Genomic DNA, 26440 nt, shown 5'->3' with positions numbered 1-26440 from the left:
GCGGTTTAAGGGTAAGTACTCGACTGGCAGAGTTGAGGTTCTGGGCATAGACTCAGGAGTCCCCCAGGGTCAGGAAGGTACAGTTGGTTCACCCTCAGCGGCTCTAGGGCGGCCGGGTGCAGAGAGAATTAGGCCCAATGTTATCCTATGAGGGATAGAGGGGGCCTTGGTTGGTGGCTGCTGACTGGCAAGCCACGCGGCTGTGGGAGCTGGGCTCCTGGTCACTTACTCAGGGCGAGTGGGGAAGTAGGTAGGTGTAGAGTTTTCACTGCCAGGGCCACTCGGGCGGCTGGGTGCAAAGTGCTTTTGAGCCTTCGGGCGCTCAATTGATTTCAATGGGAAATCTCCGGTTTAGAAAAAGACTGCAAGCTCGGGGACGAGGACTCCTCAGGTGCCACCACCACTTCGAGAGGTAAGTTGGGTAGTTGGAGAATCGGTAGGTACCCAGGGATTGGGCACAGGAGGCCGTGGGGCGCCGCGTGCAGCGGTGCCTTTTGGTGTCGGGAAATCTTACCCTCTGTTGATCGCGGTAGGGGGGGCACTTGTTCTGAGGCTGCAGGCTTCTTCAGGAGTATCAAGGGGGGTCCTTGGGTGCCGGACTCTGGGTCACAGTCGCCGTGGGGTCATCCTCAGGGTCTTTGTTCACTCCGGCACTGGCCAGGCTTGGCTGGTGCAGAGTGTGCTGGGTTCGTTGTTCCGGGCTGCTGCCAGGGATTAGAAATAGGTTGTGAGTAGAGCCTCTACTCATGGGAGTCCCAGGGGCTTAGAGCCAAGAGATAGCCAGGTCCTCCGAGGTTTGTGAGGTTGCTGGCCACAAGAGATGCCGGGTTGGAGCAGAAGCAGGTTCGAGGGTCGACAGGCCGGTAGGGCTGGGGCCAAAGCAGTTGGTGTCTTCCTCTTTTTAGCAGCTGCAGGGCAGGTCTTTGTTCTTCTTGCTCCTCTTGTAGTTTCGAATCTGGAATCTGGGGAAGGAAGGTTCAGGGTGCCCCTAAATACTAGATTTAGGGGCGTTACAGGTAGGTGAAGGGCAGGGGCCAATGGGTCCCTGACCTGGGGTGGGTACACCCCCTATCCTGCCTCTCTCCTGTGGGAGGGGGGCAGTAGCCTAGTCCTGATAGGGTAGGGCTCCCCATCTTCAAGATGGCGAGAGCCCGGAGATGTGCTTCACCTCGCCTCCCCCACCTGAGGGGTGGGGTTGGCAGGCTGGCACATCCCCTGTCCTTATTTGGGGTTTCCGGCCAAAGCTTCCCGCCAGAGTGGGGGTTGCAGAGGCCTGGGGAAGCTCACAGAGGCGGCATGCCTTTGAAGCTTCCCCCTGCCCATCCTGGGGGAGGAGATCTAGCACCTCGCCCAGCATGTGCATTGTTGCAGGCCCAGGAGAGCAGGGGCTCTCCTACCCAGGGGTCCAGGAACATGTCTGCTGGGTGGCAGCCTAGGCAGCCTCAGAGCAGACGTGGATTGAAGGTTAGGTTTAAGGGGGCACCTCTAAGATGCCCTCTGGGGTGCTGGGTACATTAAATCCCACACTGGCATCAGTTTGGGTTTAATGTGCTGAGAAGTTTGATACCAAACTTCTCAGATTTTAGTGTTGCCATTATGGTGTTGTGGAGCTCGTGTTTGACGAGCTCTCAGCACCATGTACTCTTAAATGGCAGCACTGCACTTGCAGTGCCCAGGAATGGACCTGGGTACTGTAGGGGCACAGGGCTCCTGCGGCCACACCATTGGCATAAGGCACCCAGCTAGAGGGGTGACTGATGTATGCCATGGCAGTGTAGGTGATGGGCATGGCACACAGGGATGTGTGCCATGTCGAGTGGGTTTTTGTCTTGCACCCAAACACTCAGCCTGCAAAGGCAGTGTGGGTGTGTAAGGGTACAGGGCCTCTAAGGGTGGCACAAGGAGTGCTGCAGCCCTTAGAGGCCTTCCCTGGTCACAGGGCCCTGGGTACCTAGGGTACCATTTACCAGGGGCTGACATGTGGCCAGGGTTTGACAATTATGATGGATACATCTGCCAGTGGATTCCTCACCTTGTGAATATCCCCTGCGCCAGCAACATTCGGAAACTTTTGTAGCAGTCCACGCCGATGAGGTCGAAGACGACATCCCAGAGACACGGCTCCGCACGCGACTCCGCTGACGTCACCGGCTCCATAAGAAGACCTCGTCGGCGTGATGACGTCAGTTCCCTGAGTGAGTGACCAGGAGCCCAGCTCCCACAGACGCGTGGCCTGCTAGTCAGCAGCCACCAAACCAGGCCCCCCTGTTCCTCATAGGCTAACATTGGGCCTAACTCTCTCTGCACCCGGCCGTCCTGAAACCGCTGAGGGTGAACTGACTGTACCTACCTGACACTGGGAGACCCCTGAGTCAATGCCCAGAACTTCAACTCTGCCAGTCGAGAACTTACCCTTAAACCGCTAACTTCCTTTTCCTCATAGGGTAACATTGACTGGCTTTTTCTTGGAAATTCTTCTAAGTGTTAACTTTACAAAACTCAAAATATTCACCAAAAATCAGCCGAGTACCAAAAACGAATTTACTCACCTGCTCTTAGGTGAGCTCCCAGTGCTGGATCTTGGTGCCCAGCACTGACTCTGAAAAGTACCCACAACTATACTTACCTTTAACTCATTTTTCTTCCATAGGAAACCATTGACTGCTTTTCTATGAAATTTCTTCTAAGTGTTGATTTCTGCAATTTCTAAATATTCCTCAAAAATCGTATAACATCTGAAAACGTAATTACTTACCTGTTTTGGATAAATGTCCCAGTACTGAGTCTAGCCACCCAGTACTGGATTACAAGAGTAACGATAACCTACTGTACCTGTAACCTATATTTCCTTCCATAGGGAATCATTGATTGTTTGCTCTGAAATATTTTCTAAGTGCTCACTTTTGAAATGGCTAAATATTAGTTAAAAATCACTACAGTACCAAAGTCGACTTTCAACAGCTGATTCTGAGAACTGACCCAGGACTGGATCTAGGATCCAAGCCTGGAATTACAAAAGTAATCTAAAAAGTAATCTGTTGCATATAATTTGAATTTAGCATTGAGCTCAATGTATTGTGTTTAGAAATAGAGTTGCCTATTGCAACTATTTGTAACTGTTTACTAAAAAGTCTATTACATATACAAAAGTATTTTTATGAAACATCTGCTGTCGAGAAAGTATATTTTAATTTCAAGTGTTGGTTCTAAAATAAAACAAGCATATATTTTTTATATACAAACCATTGGCCTAGAGTTCAGTTATTGAGTGTGTGGAACTATTTGCTGACTGAGTGTGTACAACAAATGCTTTACACGTCCTCTGATACTGCCTTACTGCTCGACCAGGCTACCACTTTGGAGAGTAAGGTTATATCTAACTTTAACCTCTGTTACACCCTTGGGGTCTGTGGACTCTGTACACCCTGTACCTATTAAGGAACAGTATATACAGAGCCACTTTCTCACACTTGTGCATCAAGATTTGCTACTCCCTGGCTGGTAAGGAACCTCTGGAGGGTTTGAGAGCTCATTCCACTAGAGCAAAGTCTTCCACGTCTGCTTTGTGGAGGGGTGTTCCTGTGGAGGACATTTGTAGGGCGGCAACTTGGGCCTCCCTCCACACCTTCGCAAAACATTATTGCTTAGACACTGAGGTGAGGAGGGACGGACATTTTGCGCTATCCGTCCTTCAGGACTTTCTGGTATAGAAGGGTGGACACCCTCCTCCGGGAGTGGGGACTGCTGTGGAATCTATTCACAAGGTGAGGAATCCACTGGCAGATGTATCCATCAGAAGAACAAGTTACTTACCTTCGGTAACGCTTTTTCTGGTGGATACAGTATCTGCCTGTGGATTCCTCACTGACCCACCCGCCTCCCCGTTGTCCATCCTTCTATACCTGTAATTCTATGCCTGTAATTCTATTGATGATGTTTCAAATGTGTTTATTACTGTCAAAGGCATTGTTATTTCTTGTGCTTTGCTATTTATTCTCCACACTGTGTGTTTTGATCTGCATATTGTGTACGGTGTATACTGTGTATATATATTGCTGTCAGTCCGTCCGTGTGCCTCGAAGGCACGGAAAAAAGGTGCGGAACTGACGTCATCACGCTGACGAGGTCTTCTTATGGAGCCGGTGACGTCAGCGGAGTCGCGTGCGGAGCCGTGTCTCTGTGACGTCGTCTTCGACCTCATCGGCGTGGACTGCTTCAAAAGTTTCCGAATGTTGCTGGCGCAGGGGATATTCACAAGGTGAGGAATCCACAGGCAGATACTGTATCCACCAGAAAAAGCGTTACCGAAGGTAAGTAACTTGTTCTTTGGGTTTGGTTTGTTTTAGGGAAGGAACATAGGCCCTGGGCACCTGATTGGCAGGAGTCCAGGGCACACTCAGTCAAAGTACATTCAGCAATTCAGCAAAAAGTGGGGGCATACCATGCAAGAAAGATGGCACTTTCTCACAATGACTATCTGTTACACTTCCCTCATTGTAGATACGGAACGATTTTAAACCCGTTGATGGCAAAATTCGACCTCGACTTATTAGATTGTTCAATGAGAAAGGGCCATATTAAATGCCCTACTTTTACTGGCGGAATGTTTTTAGTAACATAGATCATATTTTAATTTCTAAAAATAGTTTCTTTATTGACCAATGGATATCTGAACAGGTGGTGAGTGACCACAATAGTATATCTATAGTACTTTTAGACTGGGGTAATAAACCTACGAACACCGAGGAATATATCTCGGATATTCTCCCTGTCAGGCCTAATGGCATGAGAATTAAGTGGATTGGAGTTGATCCTCCCAAAGTTCAAAAGGAAGTGGTTACAAACTGTAGGAAAGGAATTGATTATTGCCTCAGTGAAGAGGTCCTCCCCGATATTTTGCTAGATGCCTTCTCTGATGTAAATAGATCAATCAAGAGTCTATTAACCAAAAGTATTAAAGGTTCGGAAAAAACTGGTTCGAGGTGGTTCGATTCAAAATGTACTCTTGCATTACAGAAATCGAAAATGGCGCTGGGGACTAAACCTCGAAATCAATTGCATATACAAGAGTTAAGAGTTGAATATAAGCAAGCCATATTGGCTCAAAAAAAAAGAGCTTCAAGCAGATGCTTGGGAAAAATTAAGTTTGGCAGCCAATACCAATAATAGTAAACTTTTTTGGGAAACTGTAAATAGTCCCTTTCTAAAAGATAATTGTACCCCAGAATTAATGTCCTATGTGAATTGCACAGAATGGATCGAACATTATGTTCGAGGCATGTGGGCTGCTGAATTCATATCTGTGCATAGATCGCTGCCTAGTGTTGGGTCCGGATGATTGCACATTGTTGTCCTGGAAGAGTCTTTGAAGTATCACGAGATAGGTGGCTCCTCCCCTGGACTACAGTGCGCATGGGCATCCCCTCCATCCTTTGATTGTTTTTTTCCGCCATTGGGTTCGGATGTCCTAATCTTAGCTCTTTGAGTATTTAGGCCTTTACATTCGTCGGTATTGTTTTCGTTCAGCGCCAAGTATATTTCTCGAGGGCGTTCTCGAGTAGATCAACGATGGAACCAAAGTCATCGAATAGCCCCTTTTAAGCGTTGCCCTCTTTGCAACGCTAAGTATGCTTGCTTCGACGTGCACCTGGTGTGCAACAAGTGCCTCTCTCCAAACCACGACGAAGCCACCTGTATGGCGTGTTCCAGGTTTCGATCGAAGAAGACCCTTAGCATTCGTCGAGCAGCTCTGCTCGAGGCGCAGGAAGCGACGCCGAACCCGGACAACATCTTCGGGACAGAAGATGAGGAGGTCGTGGACCTTGAAGTTTCGGGGGAGCTCTCGGATCTGGCTTCGGAGCGAGAATCCGACTATGATGCCGAAGACGAGCGTATAGTAGACGAACAGGAAGATGGTGTCGTCGAAGAGGTAGAAGACGACGAGGAGGCCCTTGGGGTCGAGGAAGATGACTGAGGAGATGAGCTAGGCCCACATGTCGGTACAGGGCCCAGAGAGGCACTCGATAAGGCTCAGGTCGAGGGATCGCCACAAGGCCTTACCCAAGATCATTCCTCTCGTTCTACAGCCCCGCATAAAGGCCCGGCTACGAACTACCCTAAAGAGCCATCGGTATCGAAAGCGCCATCATTCGATCAAACGAAATCGAAACTGAAGGCACAGGCACCTACCTCGAAACCGAAAGTGAAAGAGTCTCATCGGCAGCAAGGCCTCGAAGCCCTCGGAGCCAAACAAAAGAAGGCCGTCGACGCACAGAGACTTCATGGGGACGTCGAGCTGAAGGCAGTGCCAACAACCAAGGTAAAGGTTGCCGACCCGAAAAAATCGGCGCCGAGGATCGTCGACACAAAAATACAGAGCGCCACGCGGCGGCCGACCCATCCCGGTCCTCGTGTCGAGAACACGGCGTCTGGTTCGGGGTTAGATGCCACGTCCAAAAGGGTATCGACGGAACGTGTCGACTCAACAACACCGTCTCCCTTCCTAAAGAAGAAGGTGTCGGAGTCGTTACTCCGCATCCACGGCACGGCTTCCATGCTCGGCGCAAAAGCACCCCCGCAGCCGAAGACGGTCAGCACAGTTCACATCGCGTCGACGCACATAAAATTCGGACTACCACCGGCGGTACGACCGAAGATGTTCGACGCAAAGAAGGGTCTCGAGCCGCAAAAAGGGGTCGACCCGAAGAAACCTGTCGAAGCGCCAACAGGAATGCCAATGGGACAGAGAGCTGTCGAAGTACCTCAGGAAGATGAGGAGCCAAGGCAGTTTATCGATGCGGAGACTGGTAGACTGTCAATATATAAAAGAAAGATACTGCCAGAGAAATCAATGGAGCCATACAAAATTCCATTGAAGAAGAAGAGAACCACGTCACCAGTTCTAGTAGAACATGTTCACTATTATGACCAGGAGCCTCAGTCATTCTCACCCACACAATTTGATGTGGATGCTGGTGATGTTGAGGACACTTATCCTATGGACACTGACCCTGAAGATCAAAACCAACCTTGGGTGGATGATATTGGTACAGGGGACCCACATACTGCTCCAGAAACACGTGTCCAGGGATGGCTAATGCGACACATACTTTTTTGCAACACTGTGGCATAGGCGTACTCGCCGTCGCCACTACATCGACCAGAGTTCCTTGGGGCAACATGCTGGTGTGACGAGCAGTGTGCGGCCAACTGGATTTGTTATATAAAGGCTCCCTTGAGCGATTTGGGCTGACGAGCTCCGGACCAGCACCTGCGCGCCATGAGTGGTACTTTACCTGATAATACTTTTTTGGCAGTCTACGCGGCAACCCCACACACTCACCTACTCCCTGCTGACCAGAGGCAACTACCTCGAAACACGTGTCCAGGGATGGCTAATGCGACACTTACTTTCTTCGAACACTTTTGGCACAGGCGTAATCGCCGTCGCCACTACATAGACCACAGTTCCTTGGGGTAACATGCTGGTAGGACGAGCTGAGTGCGGCCAATTGGATTTTTAATATTCTTATATGCCGACTATGCCGTTCTAATATCTCGTACTCCGATAGGCCTTCAACGGCTCATCAATAAGTTTACAGATTTTATCAAGGGCAGAAAACTCCTAATTAACAAATCCAAAACCTTTACATTGACATGTAGATGGTTTTAAAATTCATGCAGTTAAATCCTTTTGTTATCTAGGTATTACTTTTGCTGGAAACGGTAAATGGACTAATGAACATGAAAACATCAGATATAAAATGACCAGGAATACGAATGGCATATTTAGGTTTGCAGCCAAATTGGGGGATCGGAGGGTAAAGGACATGGTGAATATTTATAACGCAAGATGCATTTCCTCAGCTTTGTATGGGGCGGGAATATGGGGCCACTGCCCCGCTGGCCAACTCCAAACAGACAAACCGTTTTCTTAAACGGTTGCTGAGTGCACCTACCTCAGCTTCCACTGAGTTAATTCATCTGGAAACTGGTCTTAATTATATATCTGACTTGGCTGCATTACGCCCTTTACTTTTATGGCGTTCTATCTGGTCTAAGAGTGAAACAGAGTTCACACAGCTGATAATTAAGGACTGTCTAAAGTAGGACCTTTGTACCCGTATACCCTGGATAAGTTATATCAACCACTGGTATAACCTTTTGTTTGATTTTAATATCCTTGATGAGTTCGAATACCCAATAACATTATCTAAAAAAGAGATAAGACTCCTTTTTGTCCTATATGAACGAGTAAAAAAATTAATTAGGACCCAAAGTACATTTGTGTTTTATAGACAACTTGAACTTAAATGTGGGCTTCAGGCGTACTTGACAGATGTGTCAAGACCTTCGCACAGATTTGTATTAACACGCCTTAGGCTGGGAATTGCTCACCATCTCGTAGCCTTCCCGGTTATGGGTAAGAGCTCCAAAGTGAAGTGCCCATGTGATAATATTTCTAAACAGAGTTGCTGCCATTTTTTACTATTTTGTAAATTTTATGTGTCATTTAGGAAATGTTACTTAAAACCGATTTTTTTTAAATATAATACCCGACTAACTGAAAATGCTATGAAATTACTCTGTAAATTTGAGAGCCCAGATATTTGTTTTTATGTAGCTAATTTTATAATAAAATGTAGAGATGCCAGGAAGTCGATAGTATTATGAAATTCTGCTTTAAATTGTAAATTTGCACTTAAGCATTTGTCACTTTATTGCGATTTTGCACAGTCTCATGTAATGCGACAGTTAGTCAAACGGATATTTGCACATCTGGATCCTGGCATTTGACACTTTATTGCACTTTGCACTTTGAAGTTAATTGCATAGGTCGAGGAATATTGGTAAATTTGTGTTCTTAATAATAATACACGGAGAGGAGTATTGTTTTTAATTTTGAATTTTTTATATGTGTTGATATAATTGTTTAGCTTATATGGTTGTGTTATGCAAACCGAATAAAAGCTTTTGAACTGAACTGACTTGTGAATAGGCTTTGTAGTCCCTTCTTAGTACTGCCCTCTCTTCTGTTGTTACATCCCATGAGAACAGCTCCTCTTAAGTGTGTCCTTTGTCTCTAGGTTTCATTAAAGTTAGTGTACACTATTTAGTTAATTAATGTGTTTGCAGTGTTCCAGACTCTGCGTGGTGCCCGATTATGGACTCAATGCTTTCTTTTAAAGACGCTCCCTCCCCGCTCCACTGCCGGAGTCTATATGGTATTTTTTAGGTCTCGGCTCGAAGGCTGCGCTTGCGCAGTCTCGCTCCGAATTTTAATGTTAGGCGTGGGGCTTTAACCCGCCCCTTTTTTTTTACCTCTTCTCCATTGGCTGGCCTCTGAAATACTGGTCAGCCATTGGAGAAGAGCATTGTCTCTCCAAACAAGCCCCGTCTTTTTTGGATTCGGGGGCGTGTTTTTTACTTTCTTTCTCTTTTCTGGAATGTAAACATTCCAGCCAATGGCAAGAGGAGAGAAAGAAAAACACGCCCCGAATCCGAAAACGCCGCTGCGTTTCTCCAAGGCATTTCTGCTTGACCTCGGAGAAAGGCGGTGGTGTTAATGGCGTCCTCTCCCCCTGCTGTCGGCTCCCGTGTTGGACTGCAGATTGTACCAAGGTTTCACGAGAGGGGGACCTAAAAAAATAATCTATTTCACTGCAACTGACCCCAGATTTCAAGTCGAAAAAGTGGTAGCTTGTTTAACTCATCCTGCTCACCGAGATGTTGGTCACGACTTGCCTCCGCCGTGAGTATACTTAGATTTAGAGGCTAAACAATAGAGCGGCCGGTTTGTCGTAGAAGTTTACGACATTATTCTCCCGCCAGACATGTTTTCTTACCAGCCTGCTCCGTTTTTTTGTCGCGCGCACTACGCAGTCACATCCGCTAATAATGCGAGTGGGCACTGTGGGAGCCATTATTAATCGCTAACCCTGTGGGATGTGCTGTTACTCAGGAACGTTCCGGTAGGCACTTGCTCGTGGCTCGGTGGGAGGCTTTATTTGGGAAATGTGTGAAGCAGCCTTCCTAAGACGGTTCAATGCAGGCGTCTTTAATGTCAGGCTTAAAAGTGACTGACGCATTTCATTTGCTGAAATGCCTGGTATTCAGTTTGTTTTGGGCCTTTTTGTTGTGTGCGGCTCTTGCAGCACTGCGGAGGCGTTTGCTGGATTTACGGCTGGAGTAACCGAATTATTTTCTTTACCTTGTGCGAGCGATAGGGGTGTGGGCGTTACTGCCTATCCTGGCTCCCAGCGGCTTTCATTCTGCATGCACACTCAGTTCCCATCAGTCCTTGTCCTCCACCGTGAGTGATCACCCCTGGGGGCAGTCTGGGATGTGCGACTGCACACCACTCACTGCCTGACCTTTCCCTCGGCTTGAAAGGGGGTGGGGACATGTTTACCGTCGCCCGATGCCCTCTGAAGTCCTCCTGCTGGGCTTCTCTATGCCACCTATTTGGGTATCTGGATGGTGATGGTCGCTCCCCAGCAAGGCACTGAGGCATGTCTCCTTCGGGCTGCCGACGGCTGTTCACCTGCGGTCATGTGCTCCTGCTGCTCAGGAAGTCGTATATGTGTCTTTGGTGTTGCTTGTAAAATTACGCTTTTACAACCTGTTTTATGTTGTAACAGACACTTTCGGACACGCAGTCGTCTGAATGTATTTTATCATTGAAAGTCGAGGTGGGAGAGGGAGTTCCGCCTCTCCCACCTGCATGTGGGGTGGCTGCTTTGTTTTCCTGACCTTGGTTTCGAAGTTGTTTTGAGACTGTTGCAGACAGGTGCCGATAGTTGTGCTTTGTGTCCGGTTACTTTCATGCGAGCTCTTCCGAAGGTAGTTTGTGGCCCAAGGACTATAATGGCTATAGTTTCTATGCCCTATAGAAAATGTAGCTGGATGGCTGTCACTAGATGGACGTCAGGTGGCTGTGTTTTTTTTTTTTTTTTTTTTCTAGAGAGCATGCAGGCCATAAAGCTGGAGCAACGAGCTGAATCCCCCGAGCGACAGCGAATCGAGCAGACCGAGTAAATACTGCATGCTGGAGTCTAGCTCGACAGCTGCATGGCATAACTTCGAGTGCAATGCCACATCCCCCTCGTTAAAACTCACTGGAGAGGAATAGTCGTAATCTCAACAGTCAACTGGCAGGAAACGAGAGATCCTAGTGGAAAACGCCACAATTAGCGATATTAAGGGCCTAATTATCATGATTCGTGTAAATGTGTTTTACTCTTACAGTAGTCCTGGTTTACTCATGAATTTCAGGTATAAATCTGTCATTTTGGACCTCAGTAGAAATGCGTACTATCATGGAAGATTTGTGTAGGAGTTAGTGTGCCCTTCTCTTGTAGTACTGGTTTCAAGAGTGAACTAGGAGCGCTCTTGGCTTACTTCAGGCTCGCCTCCAAAATTCAAGACTACTACGAGAGTAAGCCACAGCATAATCTTTGTTAATCGGTCCAAGAGGGTTAAGATTGGATCCTGAAATTTGAATGACCGGTGTCCCGGAGGCTCTTCGAAGGTTGCTACCAGCACTCCTGGACCTCTAAACTTGCATGTCGTGAGAGAATCTGAGCATGCTTTGCCCACACCTCCCGTCAGGCATGCTGGTGCCCTTCCAACAATTTGAGTGAGCTTTTAGGTGTGCAGCTGCTGTCTGTGCTGAAGCCTGCTGTGCTCAGATTTGTACTGCAGGTAAACGGAGTGCTCTTTCTGGAGTCTCTTCTATCTCCGAGTAGTACACTCGTGGCAAAGAGGTCAAGGTGCATATTTCTTGGCTTCTCTATCTCTACATTTTGCTTGATGTTTATTATTTTCAACTCTTCTCACTTGGGGCGTGCACTTACGTTTCGTCACCTGAACTGAAGGGCTAACTAGAAGCAGAGCGGCATGTCTGCAACATATAAACATTGAGTAAAACATTAACTTCAACTGTGTGGCTCTGTGTGTGTGTGTGGCTCTGTGTGTGTGTGTGTGGGGGTGGCTCTGTGTGTGTGTGGGGGTGGCTCTGTGTGTGGGGGTGGGTGGCTCTGTGTGTGGGGGTGGCTCTGTGTGTGGGGGTGGCTCTGTGTGTGGGGGTGGCTCTGTGTGTGGGGGTGGCTCTGTGTGGGGGTGGCTGTGTGTGTGTGTGGCTCTGTGTGTGTGGGGGAGGGTCTGTGTGTGTGTGTGTGGGTGGCTTTTTTGTAGGTGGCTCTATGCGTGGTGGGTCTGTGTGTGGGTAACTGTGTAGGTGACTGGGTGGGTCTATGGGTGGCTCTATTTGTGTGTGGGTTGCTCTATGTGAGTGGCTCTGTGTGGGTGGGTCTGTGTGTGTGGGTGGGTGGCTTTGGGTGTGTGGCTGTGTGTGTGGGTGCAAATGCAATAGGTCTCGCATTTGAGAGTGATTAAGCTATTGACATTGTAAATAACAATGCAGTTTCTTTAACCCCTTCGCTGCTAGGCCTTTTCCCCTCCTGTGCTAAGCCTTTTTTGGGCTATTTGGGGTAGTGCGCGCTTAGGCCCCTGTAACTTTTTGACCACATTAGGTATCCACGCCAAATTTGCGTCCTTTTCTTCCAACATCATGGGGATTCTAAAGGTACCCAGGGATGGGGATTCTCCTAGAGGGTTCCCAGAAATTAGTCAAAATACAGCAAAATTTTGGTTTGTTTGTGAAAAATGGGGAAAAGTGGCTGCAAATGAAAGCGTCTGGGTTTTTCTCTGCAAATGATATCAAAAAAGGGTTTGTGGGGCTGAAATCGCAATTTCTCCAGCTCTAAGGGAATGACAGATTTTTGTCAGAAATCCAAAATTTTTTACACAGTTTTGACATTTTTCTGGGACATACCCTATTTTTGCTATTTTTTGTGCTTTGAACCTCCTTCCAGATAATGGTAAAAATAGGTAGAAAAGCAATAATGGATCCTGGAAAGCTATACATTTTTGAAAAGTAGACAAAATTCTGAATTCAGCAAGGGGTAATTTGTGTAGATCCATCAAGGTTTCTTTATAGAAACTAACAGGTAAATATAGGAAAAATTAAAAATTTGTTGAAAAAAGCAGCCTTTTGAGTCCACGTTTTCACCTGTAACTTCTTCGAATTATGACATCTCTTTGAAAGCAATGTACCGTTACATCCGGTGGAACTTCCTGGTTGTGGGGACATATAGGACTTGTAGGTTCACCAATTGCCCAACGAACCCAGAGTAAAAAACTGAGCAGCATTTTGTAATGGTTTTTTTATTTGTTCCGGGTATATAGCAATTATTGTGGGAAAATGTATACATGGAAAAAATCGGTATGAAAGACACCTATGTATTTCTGAAATGGGAACAAATTACAGAGTTTAGAAACAGTGCATATTTGGACATTTTCGAAATTGGGAATACTCATACTTGCATGACAATTATTGGTCATTTTTCAAAATGACTTTTTTTTTTACACAATGTCTTTCATTTGGAAGGGAGAAATCCATCAAAAATCAATAGGTATTAACAGTTGCTTTACACATCTGAACTACCCTAAGTCTCCCGATAAAAATGGTACCTCACTTGTGTGGGTAGGCATAGTGCCCACGACAGGAAGTGGTTCAAAACCTAAGGTGAACACACCACATTTTCACACTGAAAATTTACACTTTTTTTGCGAAGAATCTAGCTGTAGTTTTTGAACCCTAGCCCTGCCGGCACCTAGGGAAACCTAGCAAACCTATACATTTTTGAAAACTAGACACCCAGGGGAATCCAGGATGGGGTGACTTGAGTGCCTCCCACCATGGTCTGTTACCCAGAATCCCTTGCAAACGTAAACAATTGACAAAAAAAACACATTTTCTCCACATTTCTGTGATGGAAAGTTCTGGAATCTGCGTTTTGGGCCCTTGCCTGCCGCGGGTACTTGGGCTCTCACAAACAAGTGAGGCACCATTTTTACCGGGAGACCTGGGGGAACGCTGGGTGGTGGTAAATTTGTGTGAGCCCGGGGATGCCACAACTTTCCCACCCCAAAATGTGTGAAAAAAGTGATTTTTTTTTTTAACTAAAATTGAGGTTTGCAGGGGATTCTGGGTAAGGAAACGTTGGGGGATCCACGCAAGCCATACCTCCCTGGAAGCCGCCGGGTGTCTAGTTTTCAGAAATGCGTGGGTTTGGTAGGTTTCCCTAGATGGCCGCCGAGCACCGGGTCAAAAACCAAAGTGACCCCCCTTGCAAAACCAGATTAACTATTGTTCCTACAGCGTGAGAATTTTGGAGTAAAATTGCAAAGAAAATGTGGCAGACATTTTGAGGTTTGCAGGACATTGGGGATAAAAAAACTTTTTGAATTCACAAGAGAGACATCACCATGAACTCCCATGGGTTTTCAACAATATCTACAGTTGGTGGGTTATTCTTACATGGAAAGTGTACCTTGGCAGAGAAACTAAAGACAAAGCTTGCTGCACAACCATCTATTCCTCAAACACACACACATAGTGGTTGGATTTGGCACGAGGGCGAGTCATGGTTCAGTGTATTAAATTGTATTAACTAGAGATTTCACAAAAATGAAATGCACTGTCAATAATTAAATTCACAAAAAACCAAACCAATGACTCGCAGCTCGTGAGCTGTAAAGCCACGTCAAGGCACCAACCACTTTACAGGCCATTCACACACCTTTCATACGTGATACACACAAGACCATTCACACCACCAGGTACAAAAGCAACACAGTACAAAATTCACCAAAAAGGGACAAGGTACACCCTGCTTCAGAAAGACAAATCTGCACAGCCATCTAATCCGCAAGCACACACATACTGGTTGGATTTGGCACGAGGTGAGTGATGGTTCAGTAGATACAATTGTATTAGCAAGTGTAGGAGAGTAGGGTCTGCTATCCTATGGTCACCCCAAATTTTTGCTTTTTGCTTCACTGGTTTTTGACATATTGAGGCTGTGGGCCTGCCAATCAGACCCCCAGCCTGCTGTTCTCTCTACTAAATTAAAACTATGCACCCTAGGTGCATAACCAATTGGAAGTGGATCACCCTGTCAGCCCCTGTACCAGTGTACACTAGGTACCCAGGGCATTGGTGTACCCAAGGCCTGCCAGGGGCTGAAGCATGTATTATGCCACCCCAGGCTTGGCCTAACAATTTGACACAACTGGCTGATCACTCAGCTGGGGTAAGTTGGTGTAACCACCTCTTACTTAGGTGTAGTATACCTATACCTAACCTTAAATGGGACACCTGGTAACCTATAAGTCACTCCTATGTCAGGCCTTAACAATCCTGAAGGCAGAGTGCTTGGTTCCATGTGAGATGGTGCTCTGGCATGAGCTGAGCCTGTCTGCAGTGGTCGGAACAACTTCCTTCTACTGTTTCCAGATATCGTCATACCATATACTCTTAAGTGCATTATGAACCTCGCGGTTAAATGCTATCTTTGGTTTGGCTTTATCAAAACATGTCGAGTAAGGTGTCATACGAATTGGAATACTAACCCCTCGCCAATTCTGGCGACGGGGTTAGCATTCCACCCTTCTAGAGGGACACGACATGTACAGTACCTGAAACCCGGGTAAAATCAGAAATAGCCTCAGCTCCACAGAATGGATGCTGCCACCACAGACACAAGTCTGCCCTCCTGCTGCTGGGAGTCCTTCCAGCTTGGGAGGTGTGGACAAAGGGTTTCCTGCCAGGGGAGGTGCGTGCACCACCCCAGACAGGATTTTGTGTATTGGTCAGGTAGGGCTGAATAGAAACAAGACATGCCTGTGGCTCACAAGGAGCCTCGGTGCATATGCCAGTTCAAACCGGTCCTGGGGCACACCAGTCCCGGGCCTGGGGCGAGCTGGACAAAGGATTGGGGGTGTAACCACCCCCCTTCCTGGTCCCACCCATAGGGAGGGACCTAGCAGGTAGTCCGGCCCCTAGAATCCGCTTAAAGGTAGGCGCTGTGTCCTAAGACTTCAGACATCCTGGAATCAACTTGAAACTAAGAAGAAGACGGGAACTTCGACATTCTGCTGCACAGAAGACTGAAGGAAATCTCCCCTGTGGTCAGGGAGTGACCACCTTGCTAACGCAAGCACCATCCAGCGAATCAACGTCTGCTTTGCCGCCGCCTCCCGCCGGAGCCCGAGCCCAGAGACTGACAAGACCTGAACCTCCAGACCTCTCACCGCCCGATCCACAGTCCCTGAAAAGAGGAGACCCGTGGAGGCAACGAGACACGTGGAGCCAGCCATCTTGAAACGACCACGACAAGCTGCAAGTGCAACAACCGAGGCTCCCTCCAAGTTGTGCTTTGGGATCTGAGAAGCCCAACCCTCGAGCAGCATCTGCACCAAAGGTGAGCCCTCCAGCATCTCCACGATCTGCGTGGGGCCCTTCTGCATTTTGCCACTCGACGCGCCTAACCGGTTGCTGGCCCGCTGGCTAGTGGCCATCTTGGCGACGAACTTCAAGAAATACACCGCTGGTCTGGTTGCTCCAGACTGGCCCTTGCTCCCCTCCAAAGGAGTAATCCCTCTGACCTTGCGGGTCAGAACCATCAGCTTATCTTGTTCTCCACAACAATTGCTTTTGCCAAGGCTTGTTTGCTTCGATCAAGTCGCCAACACCGCCGACAGCGAGAGCCTGCGTGGGACAGCTCATGAACCGACTCCTGGACGTCGTCGACCTTCAGGGACCACGTGGCTGCAGAGACAAGCTGCACCTTTCTTCCTGTTTGCACCCGACATTGCCTGGTACCCACCTGGTGCCACGCTGGTCACTGGCTAGTGACTGTGAACACTGTCCCCTCTGCTTACAGGTCTTCAACATCTCCGATCCACTCTTGGATCCACCGCATCTCTCCCGGACCGACCGCCTGCAGCATCTTTGTCCACAGGCTCCACTGAACAGATAGAAGAAACCCGACGCACTTCGAGGCCTATGCACCCGCTTCCCGTGGGTGAGGTAAAGCTGGCACTCCTGTGCCCAAGTGTAGTATTACATCTCTAGTGCCTGTGTTTCAAATCTTGAGTTCCTAGTCCATCCGGAAGATCCTCTTTGCAGTAACTTTGTACTTTTTACGCACCCATTGAAACCTATGGGAGCACGCGTGTGACTATTTGCTCTGCACACGCCACCCGTGGACCTCCTGGTCACTAACTAAAGTTAGCTCCTTGTAGGCCCAGCGATTCTAGAGGCCCTAGGCCTTTTCCCTTTTCTGTTCGTGGTACTTATACCACTATTTTAGTATATGGTTTGAGCGGCCACCAGGGCCTATCCATATAAAGTGCAACTTCTGTGTATTCTACTGTAATCTTGTTTGAGGATTTGTGCTCCTGTGCTCATAAAGAGACTAGGGTTTACTTTGAGAAATAAATACATATATATTTTGAATATATATCTGTGTGGTGTCCTTTCATTGGTATAAAAGGGGGTTACATTTGGTAAAATAGCTGGCTTAACACGCTTCACGAGTTTAGCCTCAAAGACTGCTTAGCCTACGCTACCACTAGGGCAGCGAGTCCGAAAAGGTTGACTTACAACCACACCATAAGGGTTGCTTGGCATGGTACAAGGTGGTCACTTTAACTAGTGAACAGCATATACCAGGCCAACTTCTCACAGCAAGTGATTTCACAAAACATGAAATGCACTGGTAATAATTGAAAGGGCGAGAAACTGAACCATTGACTCACAGCTCGTGAGCTGTAAAGCCATGACAAGGCACCAACCTCTTTACAGGCCATTCATACACCTTTCATACGTGTGAGACATAAAAAACCATTCACACTGCCAGCCGCGGGCCCATCACATAACAAAGCTCACACCAGCACACAGCGCCATTCAAGGGCCCATCAATTTCACACGCCCACAATCCAGACACAGCAACTACACATGCTGATGGATTGCGTGGAGTGGCACTCAGCTAGCAGTGTGTGTAGTGACCAGCAGAAAGTCACTACTCGCACACAGCCAGCCGAGCTCCAGTCCACACACACCGCTAGCAGAGCGCCAGTCCAGGCACACCGCCAGCCAAGCGCCAGTCCAGGCACACCGCCAGCCAAGCGCCAGTCCAGGCACACCGCCAGCCAAGCGCCAGTCCAGGCACACCGCCAGCCAAGCGCCAGTCCAGGCACACCGCCAGCCAAGCGCCAGTCCAGGCACACCGCCAGCCAAGCGCCAGTCCAGGCACACCGCCAGCCAAGCGCCAGTCCAGGCACACCGCCAGCCAAGCGCCAGTCCAGGCACACCGCCAGCCAATCGCCAGTCCAGGCACACCGCCAGCCAATCGCCAGTCCACGCACACCGCCAGCCAAGCTCCAGTCCACTGACACCTCCAGCCAAGCACCAGTCCGCACACACCACCAGTCCACGCACACCGCCAGCCAAGTACCAGTCCACGCACACCGCCAGCCAAGCACCATTCCATGCACACCGCCTGGCAAGCTCCAGTCCACGGACACCACCAGCCAAGCTCCAGTCCACGGACACCACCAGCCAAGCACCAGTCCGCACACACCACCAGCCAAGCACCAGTCTGCACACACCACCAGTCCACGCACACCACCAGCCAAGTACCAGTCCACGCACACCGCCAGCCAAGCACCATTCCACGCACACCGCCAGCCAAGCTCCAATCCACGCACACCACCAGCCACGCACCAGTCCACGCACACCGCCAGTCCATGCACACCGCCAGTCTACGCTCACTGCCAGCCAAGCACCATTACACGCACACCACCAACCAAGTGCCAGTCCACACACACCAACAGCCAAGCTCAAGCCGACACACACCGCCATCACATTTAGGATTTTTTTAGAAGAAAATAAAAACACAAACAAATTGCAAATAGATACAAATCTTCTAACAGAAAATCTGCAACTAAATACATTGCACTAACACCAACCTTGAAACAGAATCAAATTATCCAAAGAATACAGACCAGGCAGTTCACTTTACCACTCATGAATGCTCCCAATAATTCTTTCGCGTGTGGTACGCTCTAAAACATGCAGGAAGACACAGTGCAGGATGAGAAGGACAGTCGGGGCAGTAGATACGACTCTCCTTCCGCGTACCTCTTCGCCAACAGACTCTACATCTCCTACTGGGAAAATCTTTTGAGGGTGTGGGAGGAATGTGATCTGGAAAGTGGCGATCTTTCAATCTAGCAACATCCTCCACCACTCCAACTCTAGGAACACTTGCCTGTTCCACTACAACAAGGCTGCCTATTACAGACTCCTGAAACTTAGCAAAAGTCATCTTTGACTCAGGGCAAGAATCCTGGAACACAACAAAAGCATTAAACATTGCCAAGTGGAAAAGATGGATAGCCAACTTCTTGTACCAAATGTAAGCCTTACGAAGCGCAGTGTAAGGTTCCAACCTCTGATCTACTCTGTCAACACCACCCATGTGCCTATTGTAGTCTAAAATGCACACAGGTTTGCGCGCTTCAGCGACCTGACCCCAAACAGTCACAGGTGCAGTGCTTTCATCATGGATGGTAGTCAGCATGTAGACATCTCTCCTGTCTGAAAACTTCACAGCAAGAAGCTCCTGGCAACGCAACGCACTGCACTGTCCCCGCACAAGCTTTTGACAAACAAGTTCTTTCGGGAAACCTTTACGGTTAGAGCGGATTGTGCCACAAGCAAAAGTGTCCACTTTGGCCAATTCCCTGAACAACCGCACACCAGTGTGGAAGGTATCTACATATAAATGGTGGCCTTTGTTGAAAAATCTTCTACCAAGTTCCCAAACAAGTTTCTCAGTCACTCCAAGTGGACGGACAACCAGGGAGGTTAATCCTAGATTCCTTACCGGTGTACACCCTGAAATTAGACACATATCCAGTCCTACTGTCACACAGCATATACAGCTTTATTCCATAGCGTGCCCTCTTACTAGGAATGTATTGCCTAAAAACCAAGCGGCCCTTGAACAACACCAAAGACTCGTCCACTGCAATTTCTTTCCCAGGGGCATAAATCTCAGAAAATCGATCAACAAAGTGATCAAGGACAGGCCTAATCTTAACCCCTTCGGTGCTCATGACGGAACGGTTCCGTCATGAGCCACGGTTGAGCTGTGCTCATGACGGAACCGTTCCGTCATGACCACGCCCGCGCAAGAAACCGTCAGCACAGCGGCGGAATTTGCGCAGCATGGAATGGGTTAAAAAGACGGTCACAATCAGGGTGATCTCGTGGCAACGCTAAACCATTATCAACAAAATGCATCATCCGAAGCAGAAGCAAATACCTGTCACGACTCATGACTGCCGGAAAAATAGACGTTGCCATCAATATGAAGACATTGATGGCTTCCTTAGCAAGCCCATCAAAAAAGTTAAACCCAAGAACTTCTTCATCTCCAACATTTGTGGGAGTCCACCGGGTAGTAGGGCCTAAGTCTGGCACTGTTGTCCCTCAAAAACTGTTCAGCATACAAATTAGTCTGCTCAACAATCTCTGCCAAAAACACATCGTCCATAAACAACTGAAAAAAAATTTACAGGCAAAAAGTTTTCAGTATTCACTCTAGACCCTGGAACACCAGTAAACTCTGGCAATGCCGGCTGTACCATGCCAGGGGCAACCCAGAGGTCATCACTTTCAAAGGGAAGCCTTGCAGCCCCAGCCTGCAGCCCAGATGCCTCTTGCCGCACTACACCAACGGGAAGCCTTGCAGCCCCAGGCTGCAGCCCAGATGCCTCTTGCCGCACTATCGGCACATCAGTCTCCTCCTCTAACACAGGCACTTCATCCGCACTAAGAGCATCTTCATCATCCGATGACTCCATACGGAGAGACAACTCACTGCCAGAATCGTCCCCTGCCTCCTCTCCCTCAGATGCAGAGTCAGTCTCTGAACCATGGTCAGAGGAAGACTCCAACAGCAAACCAACAACCTGCTGAGCAGTAATCCTGCGGCTATCCATTATACTTACTAAGATAGAAGACTGCACAAACAAGTCAACAACAACCAACAATGTGCAAACCAAGTAAGTAAAGAAATGTGTACCTTTATCACAAAGATCAATGTACTCAAAAACTATACAATCCAATTACAAGAGACAGCTGCACTCACCAGAAACCAACTCTGCAGTGACACAGCTAAAACCAACGATATCAAACTAGAAAGAAGAAAAAAAATTCAAATTACTCACAAGACAACAAAATACACATCGAGCGCCAATGCAAACATTTTTTGACACTCAAAAAACAAACCTACTGCTATTACACCATTTGCAAAAAAAATTCATGCAGAGAAATCAAACACATTTACATTGTACAAAAAAGAGTCTCTTACCAAACTACACAAACAGCAGAACCACCAGTAACAACATGGCAAACTGAAAAGAGCAAAAGCCTTCAACTAGAACCAAAAAGTAAAAAAAAAAAAATTACTATTGCAATTCACAAAAAATATAACAATAAACATTATAACATGCTATGTTACTACCCAAATGGTCAATCGGGTTATGTGCCAGGTGGGGCAGAAAACAGCAGGAAAAAAAAAGGCTACTCTGTCCGGGGGCGGGTGGGCCAAATACATATTATAAAAATTGCCCCCTGGAAGCGACACTTGCCAAAGGGGTCACTTCCATTTTTATTTACACTAATTCCCTGGTGTCTAGTGGGCTTTTCTGACCCCCCCCCCCCCCCTCCCAAATGAATAAAACGACATCCCTGGTGTCTAGTGGGCATTTCTGACCAAAAGTGGACCGATCTGCCCCCCGGGGGGGGGGGGATAAAAGTCTGTGCAATAATTATCCCCCCTGAGAAGCGACCCTTGCCCAAGGGGTCGCTTCCCAAATGACGAAATGGGACATCCCTGGTGTCTAGTGGGGCATCCCTGCTCCACGATCGCGACGCTGTGCGTGCGCGATCGTGGGACAGGAATGCCCAGCATTGAGACCTCAGGGGAGAGGAAATACTCTTTCCTCTCCCCCGATGCCTCAAGGCCTTTGAATTCCGCCCCCCCGCCACACCGCAGCAAAACACTCACCCTCCCTGTTGGACGCGCTGGAAGAAATGAATTCCAGCGCGTCCAACGCTTCCTGATGACGCCAGCGCGCGCTGACGTCATCAGGAAGCGTGGGGGGGCTCGGGGGTGGCATCCCCCTCTGTGGGGGCACGATCGATGCCCCAGGGGGGGAGCGCCAGCGCTTCCCCCAGGGGCTGTGCTCATGACGGAGCGGTTCCGTCATGAGCACAGCCCAACCGATGCTCATGACGGAACCGCTCCGTCATGAGCATCGAAGGGGTTAAATGTTTTAAAAACATAAACAAAAATGTCATGAGCAATGGCAATACCTTTAACTTTAACAATGCCGAGACCATTGCATTGTAAATGCTTGTTCTTTTAATCCTCGCAGCATACCGCACTTCATCTTTAACGATGGCTGTCGCCTTATGCATGGCTCACCAAACTCTTTTTTTTTTTTTTAAATCTTAATTTATTTTTAATATTACGTGTTTTGAAGCAGCGCTGCTCGCCGTCCTTTTAGTTTCATAAGTAAAAGCACGGCGCGCTTGTTTGAAAATAGCTTGCTGCACTGCTTTAAAAAACAATATTAAAAATAACTTTTTTTAATATTTGGGTTTTTAAAGTAGCGCGGCACGCCATTTTCAAACTGTTATCATGTCCAATTAAGAATGGTGAGGCAGAATGCCAGATTTGTGTTTTAGATGCATGACATGCTTTATTTACATCCCAGTACCAAACATCCTAGGCTCTGTACAAAGTTCAGAACACAAGGGAAGCAGTATTTTTTTTTTCCGTGGAGAAGTACATGTCGTGTACCCTATACTCATATACCTGTTGGTCGTAACGTTTGCTGTAATGCTTGGATTTTAAGCAAATGAAAAGCAGAAAATCCACAAAGCACGGAAAGTGTGCAGTACCACAGGCTGTTACTAGGTGTCCCAAAGGGAACTCTATTAGCCACATAAGTTACTGCACCCTTAATGCAATTATTAAAAAAAGATTGCAGCTGAGCATACATTTCATTAGTTTTTATTGCAAGTCAGATGCTAAATAAACTGCAATGGTGCATTTTTAACACCCAACCTAACAAAAATCTCGCTTCCAAGTAAAAAAATATTAAAGCCTATGCTCCGCTGCAAACTTTCTGATTATAATTGCATTAAGGGTGCAGTACTTTATGTGACAAATAGAGGTCCCTTTACAACTCCACAGGGGCACCTAGTAGCAGCCTATGGTACTGCACCCTTTTCTTGCTTTCTGAATTCACTTTTATTATTTATCCAACAGTCGGCATACTTTAATGAATGCGAGACCTATTGCATTGCAGATGCTTGTTTTCTGGTGGCTGCAGGACAACCTGCTTTTTTCCTGCACGCCTTCCTCCATATTGAGAATAATTAAGCTGGTTTTCCGTTACATTATTCAGCTTTGTCCTCCTTGTTCACCTCTGTGGAGGTTCGGAAAACCTTTGTACAGGACTGTTTCTACCAAAGATTGCTTGCCATATAGGAGTTAATAGTCATATACTTTTTAGTTGTGACATTTTTTCATGACTTTGAGCATCTGCTAGTGCTGGTGATGGGAATGTAAAAAAAAAAATCCGATCTAATCTGCTGCTTGGAAAGCGAATATTCCAAAGAATGTTTGTTGGTTCACCTGGGACAAAATAGATTTTAAAAAAACTTGCAAAAACAAATCTAATTTTTCATCACGGTACGTCCAAGACATCCTTTCTAAGCATTCTGTAAATGTGTATTCATAAAAAAAATCATAAACTGCTGTTTCTTATCTTTTTAGTGTTTTTATATGAAGTTTCAAAAGAGCTGCTAGTGATGAAGTGACTTTGGCAATATAAGAGTTTAATGATCAGGAAATCCTATTTTAGTCTTACTTTCCTAATAATTATTAATAGCCATTTATTTCAGTTATGTAGTTTAATCTGTGAAGCTTTTGGTTAGTTCTGTTCTGATTTTTCTTTTGTTTCTGAAAGGTCCTATTCACCGAGGAGGCGCTCAAGCCCAAGGCGAAGGTCGTCGCCTCGCCGTCGAAGTCCTCCCAGACGCCCTCCACCACCTCCTAGACACAGGAGAAGTAGAACCCCAGTCAGAAGGTAGGAGTTTTCAGAAAATTGAAGAAATTGCATATGTTACCAGTTGAGTCTTTGAAAAGTTTTTGGGATTCTTAATTACCCGTTGTTGATTTAACACAGTAGAGAACATATATTAAGTATGTACAAATATTACTAGATTTTCATATATGTAAATACATACATTAATAAAAGTTCTTATTGATACATTGTGAGAAAGTGCCATCTTTCTTTCATGGTATGCCCCCACTTTTTGCTGAATTGCTGATGCACATTGACTGAGTGTACCCTGGGCTCCTGCCAATCAGGTACCCAGGGCCTATGTTCCCTCCCTAAAACTGTGTTGAAGAATAAACCCAATTGACATCTCTGGCCACATGTCAGCCCCTGGTAAACTAGGTACCCAGGGCCTTGTGACCAGAGAAGGCCCCTAAGGGCTGCAGCACTTATTGTGCCACCCTTAGAGGCCCTGTACCCTGACACACACTCACTTCCCTTGCAGGCTGAGTGTCTGGGTGCAGAACAAAACAGTCGACATGGCACACATCCCTGTGTGCCATGCCCACAACACACACTGCCCTGGCATACATCAGCCACCCCTCTGGCTGGGTGCCCTATGCCAGTGGTGTGGGTACAAGTGCATGAGCCCTGTGCCCCTATAGTGCCCAGGTCCATTCCTGGGCACTGTGTACAGTGCTGCCATCTAAGAGTATATGGTGCTGGGAGATAGTCAACACGAACTCCACAGCACCATGATGACAACACTGAAGACTGAGAAGTTTCGTATCAAACGTCTCAGCACATTAAACCCGCACTGATGCCAGTGTGGGATTTAATGTACAACGCACGACAGAGGGCATCTTAGAGATGCCCCCTGAACCTAACCTACAATCCACGTCTTGTCTGAGGGGCTGCCACACAGCAGACATGTTGCTGGACCCCTGGTTAGAGAGCCATCCGCTCTCCTGGGCCTGCAACAATGCACATCCTGGGCGAGGTGCTATGTCTCCTCCCCCAGGATGGGCAGGGGAAGCTTCAAAGGCATGCTGCCTTTGTGAGCTTCTCCAGGCCACTTGCTGTACTCAGCAACTGGCCTCTACCGGTTCTGACCCCCTCTCTGGCGGGAAGACTGGCCGGAAACCCCAAGGAAGGAGAGGGGGTGTGCAAACCTCTGGCAACCCCACCCCTCAGGTGGGGAGGCAAGGTGAAGCACATCTCCGGGCTCTCGCCATCTTGAAGATGGGAAGCTCTGCCCAATCTGGACTAGGCTACTGCCCCCCTCCCACAGGAGAGTGGCAGGATAGGGAGTGTACCCACCCCAGGGCAGGGAACCATTGGTCCCTGCCCTTTACCTACCTTTAACACCCCTAAATTCAGTATTTAGGGGCACCCTGAACCTTCCTTCCTTCCTCAGATCCAGATTCCGAAACAGCAAAGAAGATCAAGAAACAAGAAGACCTGCCGTGAAGCTGCTAACAAGAGGAAGACACCAACTGCTTTGGCCCCAGCCCTATCGGCCTGTCGACCCTGAGTCCAGCACCCAAGGACCCACCTCGACGCTCCTGACGACGCCTCCAGAACCAGGGACCCATTCAACCACGACCAGCAGAGGGTAAGTTTTCCCGACACCAAAAGCACCCCTGCACCCGGCGTCCTGCGGCCCCCTGTGCCGAACTCCTGGGTGCCTACCTATCCTCCAACTACCCAACTTACCTCTCGAAGTGGTGGTCACACCTGAAGAATCTTCGTCCCCGAGCTAGCAGCCTTTGTTCGTGCTTGAGCGTCTCCATTGCAATCGATTGAGCACCCGAAGGCTCAAAAGCACCCTGCACCCAGCCTCCCGAGTGCCCCTGACAGTGCAATCTCTACTCTAATCTACATCCCCATTTGTCCTGAGCAAGTGACCAGGAGCCCAGCTCCCACAGCCGCATAGCCTGCAGCCACCAACCAAGGGCCCCCTGCCACCCATAGGATAACATTGGGCCTAACTCACTCTGCACCCGGCTGCCCCTGTGACGCTGAGGGTGTAACAACTGTACTTACCTGACCGTGGGAGACCCCTGAGTCTATGCCCAGAACCTTAACTCTGCCTGTCGAGTACTTACCCAAAAGCCGATAACTCTTTTCTTTCATAGGGTAACATTGACTGGTTTCACTTGGAAAGTGTGGAGTTTCTAAACTTTAAAATATTCACCTAAAATCAACCGAGTAACGAAAACGAAAATACTCACCTGCTATCAGGAGAGAACCCAGTGCTGGATCTTGATGCCCAGCAATGACCCTGAAAAGTAATTACAGCCATACTTACCGCTAACCCAATTTTCTTCCATAGGAAACCATTGACTATTTTTCTGTGAAATTTCTTCTAAGTGTCGATTTTGCA

The 26440-nt window shown here is 47.8% G+C and overlaps 1 protein-coding gene across 10 annotated transcripts in view; it reads left to right on the top strand.

Annotated features, from left to right (window-relative positions):
* SRRM1 (serine and arginine repetitive matrix 1) overlaps positions 1–26440 on the top strand; it is a 639067-nt gene that overhangs the window by 221816 nt on the left and 390811 nt on the right. For all 10 annotated transcript variants that reach the window (XM_085647827.1, XM_085647825.1, XM_085647826.1 and 7 more), the window contains one exon: positions 23962–24081. In XM_085647827.1, coding sequence (XP_085503953.1) covers positions 23962–24081 — 120 coding nt within the window. The remainder of the gene's footprint in view (positions 1–23961; positions 24082–26440) is intronic.

This window comes from Triturus cristatus, chromosome 3_2 (genome assembly GCF_964204655.1).
Source record: "Triturus cristatus chromosome 3_2, aTriCri1.1, whole genome shotgun sequence".
Lineage (NCBI taxonomy): Eukaryota > Metazoa > Chordata > Amphibia > Caudata > Salamandridae > Triturus > Triturus cristatus.
Note: the sequence above shows the minus strand (reverse complement) of the source record. Positions and strands in the feature narration are given on the sequence as shown.